Source organism: Trichogramma pretiosum, unplaced genomic scaffold (genome assembly GCF_000599845.2).
Source record: "Trichogramma pretiosum strain Unisexual culture from Peru unplaced genomic scaffold, Tpre_2.0 scaffold3, whole genome shotgun sequence".
Classification (NCBI taxonomy): domain Eukaryota; kingdom Metazoa; phylum Arthropoda; class Insecta; order Hymenoptera; family Trichogrammatidae; genus Trichogramma; species Trichogramma pretiosum.
This window is the reverse complement of record NW_019641698.1, coordinates 1024054-1037261: the sequence shown is the minus strand read 5'-3', so window position 1 is coordinate 1037261 and position 13208 is coordinate 1024054. Positions and strand designations below refer to the sequence as shown.

Sequence of the window (13208 nt, the reverse complement as noted above, 5' to 3'; positions counted from 1 at the left end):
ATAGATTCAGCAGCGTGTACACACACATACAAAAACGTTGATCTCCGCGCGCGAGCGAGAGAGAGAAAGTACCAAACTGTACAGTTATACATATTGGCGAAAGACCGGCTCTCTCTCTCTCGAGTCTCGCTCGAGAGGCCGCTCGAAGCGCGCGCGATTAGTCGCGAGCAGTCGGTAACTTGGCGCTGGTAAGGTAGGATTGCGCGCTCAAACGTCGCAGTTATATTAGAGGCCACATACCAGTCGAGATGGCGAAAGTTGCATCGCTACGTCGGTTGGACTGTTGAAAGTGATCGAAAATGCCTTTATTTTGGGACCGTTGAGATAAAAGTTGAAGCTACGGACCGATTACCCGAGAAAGTGCAGTGTGAAGTTAACCTGTAAACGAAGCCCGATGCGGATCACTTTTCAAGATTTTCGATCTTGAAACCGCTTCGACGCCTTGCATTATCCATCAGAAAAGTACGTTACTAATAATAACATTGCATTGTGTACGGAGGAAACGTATACATTTTAATTGCGATTAAGATGTACAAATGGTATTTTGAGAATTTGCTCCAAACCAAATTTACGTTTTGAAACGCGTTCCAAAAATACGGTTATAACCCGATACATGATCGATCATTCTCGGCTAGATTTAATTAAAATTCGAATCTTCGTAGTCGAACGTCGTCGCGCGAATCGCTTGAATTCTTAACGTGCCTTCTAAATAATTAACCGAATTCGACTTGAACGGTGCTTTTTCCAGAACACATACCTATATACGTGTTGTATGCAGTACATCGTCGACTCGACACTCGAACTCTGCAGCAGATTCGCATTCGAAGACGCGTCGTCGAGCTGCCATTCACGCCTACGATAAAGTAAGTTGCACTGCACAATGCCACATTTCCAATTCGTCTGTTCAAACAAAGTAGACTGTATGTTTCGCCGGAATGACCGTTGCTCGCTCGAGTCAGTTTTTTTTTTACTTTTTTTTTGCGGAGCAGAATGTGCTTCTTCCTGAAATTGGCAACGGCCAGTACATCGTGTAGCAGCTTTGCTCGCTGAAATCGCTCACACGCGTATTTTCGTCTATCCTATTGATTTTTGGCCGCGCGTGTGCACCCTCGCACGTATATAATACCAATATATGACCTGTATTTCGATTGGGTACGTTTGTCCGTGTTTCTCTCTCCCTTACACACGTAAACAAGGCATAGCTGCACAGAGAGCAGTGCGTGGCAGAGAGATATCAAAGTTCTATAGTACAATGTATAGGGTAAAATAGCTGGTTTCCGCAAAACATTAGGCAATTTTTTTTTATTTTTGCTTCTCGCGGCTTTCTTATTCACTTTTAATACGTGAAAAATATAACATTCGATAGGAAAAACGATAACTTGTTACGCTATTTTCGGACATTGATGCTTTACCGTGTGATTTCCGTGTATTGATTTTAAATTTGGTATGAGGTCGTTAGATACTTCCATTCTCAACCGTATTAGCTACTTTCGTAGCTCGAATATTAAAAAAAGGACGAATTGTATAATAAGTTGCCGTTGCAGCGATCAAACTGTCCGATAACTGGAATTCAGAATTTTGACTTTCGTTCAGTTGCCGGAAACACTACATTCCACAGAACTATATTTTTTACTCATTAATAAATATCAACGTTCGAAAATTAATTTTCTCGAAAACGTTCATAATACATACAATTTTTTGTTTTATTCAAATCGATTGATTAGAAACGTTTTTATCATCGACATTAAACGTTGTGTTATTAATAACATGGCTTAACTCGCAGTGCCCTAAAACTAGCTGCGATGCCGAGGATCTGGCTATTTTCGCCTGTATTTAGTCAATGGGCGCGCGGTCAAAGATGAGTTATCGTCCTGTCGTCGGATTAAGTAAGCCGGGGCGCCAATGTAGTCGAGGGGATGATGGAGTATTGCTTATAATGAGTGGACACTGCTGGCGGCGCGCAACACGTACACGCCTTGTAACAGTTAATTGTTTTATTTTCAACGCGGCTATATAATATACGGACCGTGCAGTTTTCGGAACTATATAGTTGTATGAAATTTTAATGTCGTCCCCCTCCCCGACTAATCGCCGATAAAGCCACTGTTATCCCAAAGCCGTAAGTATTAACTAGCTCGACAGCGTTCATAGTACCGCAGCAGCTTACGGATCGTGTCATCGACGTCTTACACGCGCTGCATATAACTACACATACACATACAGACCCGAGCGTGCCACGAATGCATGTATTTATGTTCGTTAACTGCCACACACTAGGCCACGCTATATAGAACTTTTCAAATTAAGAATATATCGACTTGACCCGCAAATCTTATTTAATATGTAAATTTATTTCCTTCTCGCTCGTTTCTTGCCCACTAACATAAATACGTATAACGTGCTACACTTTGCGCACATGCGGAGTGCCGAGTAGTGCCCCTGCGCTGCTACCCTACCCTACTCCACTAGTAGTATCAAGTGTGCACGTGCGTGCGTGTGTGTGTGTGTGTGTGTGTGTGTGTGTGTGTGTGTGTGTGTCTGTGGCGCACAATATAGGTAGTGCTACGAGTTAGCGAGTCAAAACGTGACTTTGCATGCGGCTCTCCATGAGCATTGCACGTTATAATAATCACCCTATTCGCGGAGTGAAATCGAGAATACATGCATTATACGCTAATACGCCTAGACTGCGCGCGGATACTTTTATAATGCCCCAGCTCGGTATGTATAGGTACTGTATGTATAGCCGCGGTCGTCGGTCGCGGAGCTGCGTGTATTATGCTTGTTTCAAGCCACTCATTAAGATCTCTGCCCGCGCACTGATACTGTGTGTGCACTGGGCTTGCATATACACACACCATTTACCCTCTGCGAGAAATGACAGTTTATTAAAATTACAGATTGCTTCGATACTGTGTGCGACTATTTTTTTTTTCTCTTTCTATGGCGCACGCACGGGCATATTATAACTCTTTCGTGCGATTGTGTGTGCCGTGTACGTAGGTACGTTTGTGCCCTCACCCCGACTTATTCCGGGAAAATCGTCCGCATTTATATGTATCGCCTAGTTGTCGCGTATTTGCCTTTGTCGGATTTGCTTGTATACATAGACTATGTACACACAAATGGAGTCATGTAAATGTAACACATTCGCATCACGTTTGCAATTGTAATATAGCCTCGTTTGCTTGTTAGCGTACCAATTACTGCAGATTGATTATATAGAATATTAAATGACCCAGTCTGCCGGGCTCGCGGCTCTCTCTCTCTCTCTCTCTGTACAACGCATCGCGTATGTTATTATATGTATGTAGGTAAGCTCAAAGAGGGGAAGATCGAGCCCGCGGCCACTGTGACAAAATGAAACGAGCCGGCGAGGCCTCTTAATCAAGCTTCCTCTACCTCTCGACCTTTTAACTTTCCGAAATTAACAGTCTCGAAGGTATGTGTACGCATATCTGAGCTAAAAGCGTAGCGCGCGGCGCGTGCATACCGTGTAATGCGCGCACTTAGTTCTTGCCGCCCCGCTCGGCGAGAAGCGTAATCGCGATGTTCTTTAAGTTTCGTGGCTATTATCTGCACTCACACGTACACCCCCGTCCTACCTCCGCATACACACACACACATACTCACGCATAACTATATATACGAGCGCATTACCGCACACGAGTAGTACTTGTCTAGTGCAGCCGTCTTCGCTCTCGGCTTGGCAGCGCATATATAAGCTAGCTCCGCTACATATATCTATAATAGCCAGCAAAGTCCGCATGAAATTGCTTCTTAATGCGCAAAATCTTGCCCGAGATACTTGGCTCCGAACTAATAATATCCTATTAGCTCGAGGGACCGACTGGTGAGCCTCTATAGTAGAAAAAGAAGTATGCTATCTTTCGACCGCACAGATTTCAGTTCAATGGGGAACTTTCCAATTTTTCTAGCCTAGCCAGGCCGAAATGATTAAAATCATTTTGAACTAGATAAACTTACGCGCTCGATTTCATATACGTTTATACTATAGCCTAGCTCGAAATCAAGTTTCCAATTAAGCAACTTTAATTTATCATTCATTCCTGTTTCAACTATTTTTTTCCTTATTTTTTTCCTTATTTTTTTCCTTATTTTTTTCAGCGTATATTCAATCTATAATTTTTCTAAATGCTGATTTATTTACCATGCATCGACTGTATTGTCTATCAATTACTTTTGGCATCATTTTTCCCCCTTTGAAGCGGAATAATTTATTAACATTGAAAATTCTGAAGGCGAATCCAATTTTGTACTCTTTATAAGTCGATACCGTTCAATAATTGAAGAATTTGATACTCGAACCCATCCAATGTTTTTAATCCAAGTTTATCCTTGCTATTTGTTGCTTTACTTTAATGCAAAGTTAAACAGCGGCAGTAAATATTCTGTTACACAACAGAAATACGAGTTAGTTGAATTTCTCGGACAAACTTTGCGCAGAGGCGTTAATTCTCAATCGTGCAATTGTTTTGTTTACTCGGCGCGATTTTGCCTACGAGCGAGTTTTGTTAATTTATAAAATTCGAAAGTTTCATGAAGCTTTGATTCCGCCTTTTTTTTTCTTTCTCTTTATCGGATCCCATGGTAAACGTGTTGAATAAAAAGTTATTATACTCTTACACAAACACCATCGCGCCGATCCGCGCGCACAGAGAGTCGAAAGCGGCGAATCTTAGTAAACGACCACGGGCTTGCGAGATTTTCATTTGTCCCGTGGGAAATCAAACTTGTTTCTATCGTCCGCTTCTTTTTGGCCTTGCGCATTCGTCAATTTCGTTTTTCGTCCTCCCCTCCTTACCCCTATTCCATACCGACACGCGCAAAAGTCAATCGTATACTTATACACACAGTCACGATTCGCAGTAAGACCAACATGAGATTTTATGACTCCAGGGTAGAGAGAGAGAGAGAGAGAGAGAGAGAGAGAGAGAGAGAGAGAGGAAAAGAAAGAGAGATCAGCTTTTTTCTCTTTGTTAATACTAGCAAGATTGAAAATATACATTATAATATTTTTTCCCATCGTTATTTATTGCGGATTTTTCTTTTCCTTGTTGATACTACCCGAACGATCTGGTTCATTTTCTTCCGATTAAAGTAATGAAGTTGCAAGTGGAGAAAGCTATTCTTCGACCCCTCGCAAATACCCGGCAGACGATAAGAATTTACCGACAAAATGGTACATAGGAAGAAAAGGTCATCGGTTTTATGGCGCGAGTTGGTGTCACGTATAGACACTTCCGGCCAGGCCTTATCTCTACCGGCAGATGGACCATGGGCTACGCAGTAAGCTTCGAGTGCGTTCGCATTTTCGCAGTCATACGTCTGGAAAGGAAATTCCGTGCATATATGTAAACTTGGTTTTGCTCGCTATGTACTCGCGCGTGCATTTACGAATGTCAAGAAAAGCAATTCAAGTTTCGGAAAGACCAATGCAGCTCGGGCGCAGTAATTTACCCTCGGGCTCTGCGCGTGTATGCTCTCTCGGGTAATTCTCGAAATCGAAGAATTCTAATTGTTTTAGTTTTTGCTCGGATAAAATTTCTTGAAAATTTACGGCTCTCTCGAGTCTTACGGGCGTGTTGCTGCTTGCGTATCCGTTTTTGAAAACGCGCGAGATTTGCAATGATAATTTAATTTCGTTCTTTTGAAAATTAGGTGTCATTTTCCGTGAAAAAAATAAAGAGAAGCTTCTATCCTCGACTTCTATCTCGTGCGACTCGCCGTGTGTGTCTGTGTGTATGTGTGTGTGCGTGGCGCGCGTGTGTGAAAAGGAACACCGCAAAGGAGCTGTGCCGTACGAGCTACTCTCGAGAGCTTCGGGGAGCGGCGCAGTCTGCCGCGCTGCTGGTAAAGAGCTAAAGCAGAAGTAGCAGGTAATTCTCCAGATTAATTACCACCACCACCAGCGCTAGTGGATTCCATACACATATTATGCTCTTTTTGAAAAAGGAAACACAAAGACTCGACGCGCGCTCGCAAGTGTGAATTTTTGAGAGAAGGTTTTGGCAGATGCAATATACCAGCAGTACGAGAGAAATGAGAGGCAGATAGAGAATGCCCCTCATATGCAATGCGTACGTATTATAAGTACGCGCTCGTATTTGTATGTATGTGCGTGCGCAAAGTACATAATTTATATTTTTCGGCATCCACATTATCCGAATACCTTCTGAATGCTTCATATATAGTTGAGTGCTCCTCGAATTAATGACTACTTGAATTTTTTAACCAACCCTGAGGAGTACAAATCCCTCTCTAAATCCATAAAATGTACACGCTTCAGGCTCGATTGACTATTTTTCCATGAGTGTATTGAACATTTTTTCATTTCACAGAACATTTTTTATTTCCAAATAAATATACCGATGATTCCAAATTGGCAAGTTGTCTTTAAAATCATTCTAGCCGAAATACTTCAATTAAATTTCTCAAGCTATTTTTTTTAAATAAATCAGAGTACCCGTAAAGTTCTCATTACGTTACCAATTCAATGTTCGATGATTTAATTGTACTGCCAAGTGTTCTGACTTTCCTTTATAATTCATATGCCAGCGCACAAGCATAAGAGAAAGCTGACTGCATCGTTCGCTTCGTGTGTTTCTCGTAAAAAAAATTTCGAAATTTCGACCACGTTTTTTTTAATTCTCTTGATAGTCCGTACATTGCATGTACGCAGTCAGTCCAAGTCAAGACGCCAACTAGTAGGCATAAGAGAAAGCTGACTGCATCGTTCGCTTCGTGTGATTCTCGTAAAAAAAATTTCGAAATTTCGACTACGTTTTTTTGAGTTCTCTTCATAGATCGTACAGTACATGTGCGCAGTCAGTCCTAGTTAAATCGCCAACGCACAAGCATCAAAGGTTACTGACTGCCTCGACGGCTTCGTGTGATTCTCGTAAAAAAAATCTCTCGTAATTTCCACCTCGTGTTTTTAAGTTCTCTTCATAGATCGTAGAGTACATGTGCAGAGTCAGTCCTAGTTAAATCGCCTACGCATAAGCATCAGAGGTTATACTGACTGCATCGACGGCTTCGTGTGATTCTCGGGAAAAAATCTCTCGTAATTTCCACCACGTGTTCCGAGTTCTGTTCATACAGCAAGTAGTTCTCACAAAAAGTAACTTTTTTTTTAATTTTATTACGATTGTGAATCGTGCGTGAGTGCGCTGAACGATAGACATGTCTTCCGACGACCAATCCGCTGAAAGTTTCCACGGCGAAGACGATTTTAATAAAAAAAAATTAGAAAGTTTGAAGAATTTACGTGAAAATATCAATTGGAAGGTTAGAAAAGAGCGTAACGAATTGCTCTTTCAACTTTATCCCTTAATCAGTGATTGGACAATTGGACATTCAGATCTTCGTAGCATTTTTCGACCCAAAGAAATCAACTGGCTTCTCATTGAGGAGGTGAAGAATCTGAACGAGTTCTTCAATTATATAACTGAACGTCAATTGATCACCAGAAATTATGATGAAACTAGATATCAATGGAAACTCCTCGACTTTGTGAACAAAACCGGCTACAAGGACGTGCCCGAAGTTAACAGAGATGGCAAACCACTATTGCGTCGCACCACACCACTGCATCATGTGTCTCGATTCAACAACTGGACCAAACTTCGTCATATACTTCGAGATCGAAGGATCATTCCTATCATCCGTAAACTTTTTAACATTTACAACAGATTTGACTTGAATTACGCCGACGATTTGGGATGTACACATTTCCACGTGGCCTGTGAGTATGGTTTGAAAGACGTCGTCCAAAAATTCCTCGAGCTCGGCCAGGATCCTAATCTCCTCGTGCAAAAAACGGGTAATTCCCCACTGTACTTGGCTCTGAGCCACAACAAAAGAGAAGTGTCGCGATTGTTGCTAAAACACGGCGCCGATCCTAACGTAGCCAACAAAGACGGAAGAACAGCTCTGCATGTTCTCGGCGAGAATTACTGGAATTCACCGAATATGGAAATGATATTCGAGCTCAAGAAAAAATGTAAGCCAGGACAAGTTGATGCCCGAGACAAGTCGGGCAACACACCATTGCACTTGGCTGTGCCATCTCTCTTTACCCATGTAAAACACGTAGTCCAAGCGTTGCTGGAGATAGGCGCCAACCCGAATGTGGCTAACAACGAGGGATTAACTCCTATGCATATTATTTGCAAAAGACATTGTAATGATGGTTTGTGGGAGTTATTCTGGAATATCAGCGATGACATGAAGCGGCCGGTGCAGCTCGACGTCCGGGACAAGTCGGGTAATACACCATTGCACTATGCTCTGAAGTACAAAGACCACAATGTAATCAAATTGCTGCTGAGAAACGGCGCCGATCCGAATGCGGTTAACGAGGAGGGACTGACTCCTCTGCACATTATTTCCAAGACTGACTACTTCTGGAACTGGGCAAAAATGTTCACCAATAAAGAATTCAATCCGCTGGTGCAGGTTGACGCTCGAGACAAATTAGGCCGGACACCACTACAATTGGCCGTGGCAAATCTCTTGCCGAATATGGTCGATGTCCTCTTGGATAATGGCGCTGATTTGTCCAGCTTCGTTTTCCCCACCGAGGATTACTTCGCTGAGAAATTAGAACCATTGGAAATCTATGGGAGACGTGAAAAGACGCCTAATTTTAAATTGAGAATTGCATCTCGTGCTATGGCCGTCATCGAGTGTCTTGAGAATAGAGGATACGAAGTAGACCGAAGTAACGCCCTGACGGTCATGAAATTTTTCGCAGACTATGAATTGTTCGACAAGTCGGCGGATCTTGAAGCATGCGACGGCGCAAAATTGATGAAAAAAGTGAAAAAAACGAAGAAAATAAAGATATTGCCAAAAAAACAGTCATCTCTGTACGACCTAATACGGTTACGACCCGAAGAGCTGGCAAAATCAATCACATTAAAGGACTTGAAACTCTTTGCGGGCTATAGCAAATTATGTAAGCTTCCCAAAAAGCTTAGCGAAGCTTGTGTTTTGCATCTTTGCGAGATGATATCGAGAATGTTTTTTCGAAGTTGGGCAACGATATCTTTCTTGGACTTGACACGTTGCAAGTTTCCGGTTCTCTGCTGTGAAAAAATCATCGAGAATTTGAAGAACGAAGACTACTATCGTATTTGTTTGGCGGATTCTTTACAAAGCTCGTGATGTCAATAAGCATATTTGCAGTTATTTAATGTTATATCATAATGTTATAATATCCATCATCAATCATTCAAATAAATAAATTTAAAAAATAAGTTTCAATTTTTTTATTCATCAGCATACGATCATTCGAAGTAAAAAATTTCAAATCATGCATTCATTACCATGACGGCATCGTATGCAAGCTCGTTCGTATCGAGAGAGAGAGAGAGACGAAAATGACTCCCAAAGTTTCGATCGAAAAGTCCATTAAGAAGGACGAGTAGGTAGCGCGGATAAGAAGGTCAAGAGGAAGTCGGACAAAGAGAGCCTCGGCATCTACCTCTATAAGGACCTGAAGCAGGTTCACGCCTACTCGAATAAGTCGACCATCACATCTCGGGAGATCCAGATGGCTGTCGGACCTCTGCTCCTAGGAGAGCTGGTCAAGCACGTGATCAGCGAAGGGACTAAATTCGTCACGGTTTGTTGATAAGTTATAAATTATAACAAAGGAGTTATGTTATGAAAATAAAACTTGAATAATTGCTCAAGATAAAAAGTATGAAATCTTGTTTGAAAACAAATTTATAAACGAATTAATTAATGCAGCGGTTTTCTTAAAATATAAGTTTCAACATGAGCGATTTAAGGGACTTGAGATACTTGAAAACATTTAACCCGTTAACGCCGAGACGGACAGAATTTTTTTCTTTATGATTTTATACGATAATGCGCTGTCAATGAGCGAGCTTTGATTGTTCAACGATCGTCAAATTGAAAATTCTCCGAATCGATCCGTTAAGCTGACAGCCGCTAACAGCTGACTTACCTGAAAACTAATCGATGAATCTTTTTAAAACTCAACAATCAAGGTAATACCCCAAAATATTACGACTTTCGAAACAAAAAAAAAAACAAACAATTATCCTTTTTGGAATCAGATTTATTAAAAAATTACCTTATAAAAGTACGTCAGCGTTTTGGTGGGCCTTGCTATCATCTTCAATACAGTATGTGCGTAGTGATCGTATCGACGACGTGTCAACGATATCAATTATTTAAATTTGGTTTTCAGTAGCTCCCATTACTTATTGATTTAAAATTAGAATTTCTTTTGATTTTTTCATTTTATGCAAGTAATGATGATGGTAATTTTTCTATCTAGCATAAACTCATCATTTATAAGTAGATACTTTGAAAACGGTTCAACATTTGTTGAAAGCTCAATGATATAAATACTTATACACGCATATCATGTACAGTTAAATCTCAGCTATTTCACTTGCTAAGCTCTTTGTTGAGGCTTGGTATTATGAGTACGTGACTGAACTAAGAGTTAAGTCGATGAGAATGAATTAAAAATATGAAACATTGAATTTTAAAACTATAATAGCAGATTTGTACATTGAAACGTAAAATAATAGTAATGAAACACGTGAGATTATCTCGTACGTATGTTTATTGCCTGAAGTTGAGCTTTAACGTTTTGATATCATTGAAATCCAAAACGAGAGTGGACTTATATGAATATGTGCAATAAACGTGGCCAGGAAGAGCTTGACTCCACTAGCGATGAGCTTTATGCAAAAGCGTTGCGTACTTCTACTACACGTGATATTTACTTTTTTTTGCCAAAGTAATATTATGTTCGTAATGTGTTCTATCCAATGATTTAAACTCTATATTTTAAAAGGAATGCTTATTCTAGTAATATTTTTACAATTTAATATTTTCGACAGTGAAAAACAAAAAAATTTATAATAAGAAGAGGAACAGTAAGCTATAATGGATTAAATTTTTGACGATATTTAAGTGACAATAATGTTACTATTATCAAGAGCATTTAAAATAACTTAGAATGATAATTTATCTATTTCAAACAATTTAGACCAGTTTTTAACGCCTTTAATACGAAAATACTTGCTTAAGACTCCCCCCAGTAAATTGCGAATACCTATATTTTAATATGTAAATTAGCAAATAGCAAAGTAAAAATAATTGAACCAGTCAAAGCATGGTTTTGAAAAAAATTGATAATCGTACAGCAAGTAAAAGTACTAACAATATACTAACGACATAAAATTAAAATTATCAAATTCAATTCTATTGAGGTTTTACATTTCAACTGTATATAATTAGAAATATCTATGGAATATGTGTTTCAATTGTAATTCACGTGAATTTTATAGTCAAAAAATTATGATTCATAAACGTGAAACATTTTATGGCTATAATATATTGGAAAAAATGTTACACGTTTGGATATGTATCCAATTTAAATGTTCTTTTTATGCCTATAAAACTTTTTTTGGTCAAAAACAGCTTTGGCAACAAAATAAATCAGGCTTCCACACTGAATATTCTGCCATTCATGGAATGTATATATAACTTTATGAAGCAAAGCAAAAATCTAGTTAGACTCACAGATTTGGGTTATTTAACAAAATAACTCAAAGTTCATGATTGGAATTTTGCATTTCATTTACGAGGTTTAGCTTTCTGTGTAATCCAGTGATTTTTATTTTATTTACATTTTTATTTGGAATCCAAAACTAATTTCATAACTTGGAATTTAAATCTTGGATATAAAATTCGATTACAAGTTTTGTACAAATACAATAGTGAGCTCGTTGCGACACTGAGAGAAAAATTAATTTAATAAACATTCACATTAGATCATTGCAATATTTAGTTATAGTGCGTGTGGGTTATAACAACATGCTAGTCTACGCATCGCTCGCTTGCATACAGAGTGAACATGAATTAGTACCCAAAGACTTATGATGATTTCACTCGTCAGATCTGATTTGAAGTCTCCGAAGTCAAATTCGTCGCTGTTTTTGATGAATCGTAACTTTTTTCAGTTTAAATTTTTGTAGTTGTTTTAAATTTGTCCGAACCATAAAATAAATGTATGATATTTTCGTTTCGTCAATTTTTTAGGCGCTTAATTGTACTTGAAGAGTTTAAGAGCAAATTAGACGGTGCTTTGATCAATTGATGATCGTAGATACACATTCGACAATCCCTTGCTTATGTACACTTTTCGAGCGAAAATTGGTCGAGAATACAATCAGACTTGAATACAACTAAGTGTGACCGTAGAGAAAGAGGGAGAGAGAGATGTGGGGGGGGGGGNGGGGGGGGGGGGGGGGTAGCGAGCGAGCAAATAAGGCAACGACAGACTGCAGTGCGAGAGTAAATAGATTTCATGTGGCAGAGCGCGTATTCTATTCGGCGATTCAGCTGCTTGCCTTTGAAACCATCATCCAATTTTCGACTCTCTTGGGCAGAAGGAAGTCGTCGTCGAAACGCTTCGAGCGTCGAGCGAGCGTATAAGGGAAATAGAGAAATAAAAAAGGCGTGTGAACTATTTGAAAATTGGCCAGAGGCTGCAGCAGAAGCATTCATGTGCTTTTCGCTAAAAACTTTTTTCCACTCGACTTCGATTGCAGATAGAATAAGGGACGAGAAGAACGAGAAGAAGAGAGAGAGAGAGAGAAGGAGCAAAAAAAGGGGGGACGTGAAAAAGTTTATCGGAAAACTCGATGAAAAATTTATCGAACGTTCCTGTACTGTTTTTGCATTGTCGTCCTTTTCGTTCGAGATAATCGAAGCTTTCCCGACGAATCAATTCGATTACTTCGTAATTTTAATACAACGCTTGAACGGCGTGTGAGTATTTCTTGTCTGTTTAGTTATTCATGCACGTCAATTTGACGCAGTCCGTCATGATTAAATAATTCATGAACGTCGTGTTCAACGCCAACGAGCCTCGACCCAAACTTTATTTCACGTTAAAGTTGTTACACCGGCGCGCACACTTTGGCTAAGCGGTATTAGACCACGGCATACATGAATGTGCAGCGCAAAAAAATATGAGTGACGTGTATGAAAAAAAGAGGGAGCGCGAGAGAGAGAGAGAGAATAGACAAAAGCCAGCTGAGAAAAAAATTGAAATTTAATAATTTCCACCAAACTTCGGGATGTGTACGGAGGGGAGATGAAAATTTAGTGATGATGGAATTTGCTTACGT

General features: G+C 39.8%; 1 protein-coding gene across 1 annotated transcript; it reads left to right on the top strand.

Annotated features, from left to right (window-relative positions):
* The first annotated feature begins 7206 nt into the window (after positions 1-7206).
* Positions 7207-9661, top strand: LOC111694373. Its single transcript, XM_023462316.1, has 2 exons — positions 7207-9157; positions 9447-9661. Exons 1-2 carry the CDS (start codon positions 7207-7209, stop codon positions 9659-9661), a joined length of 2166 nt encoding a protein of 721 aa, XP_023318084.1.
* The last annotated feature ends 3547 nt before the right edge of the window (positions 9662-13208 follow it).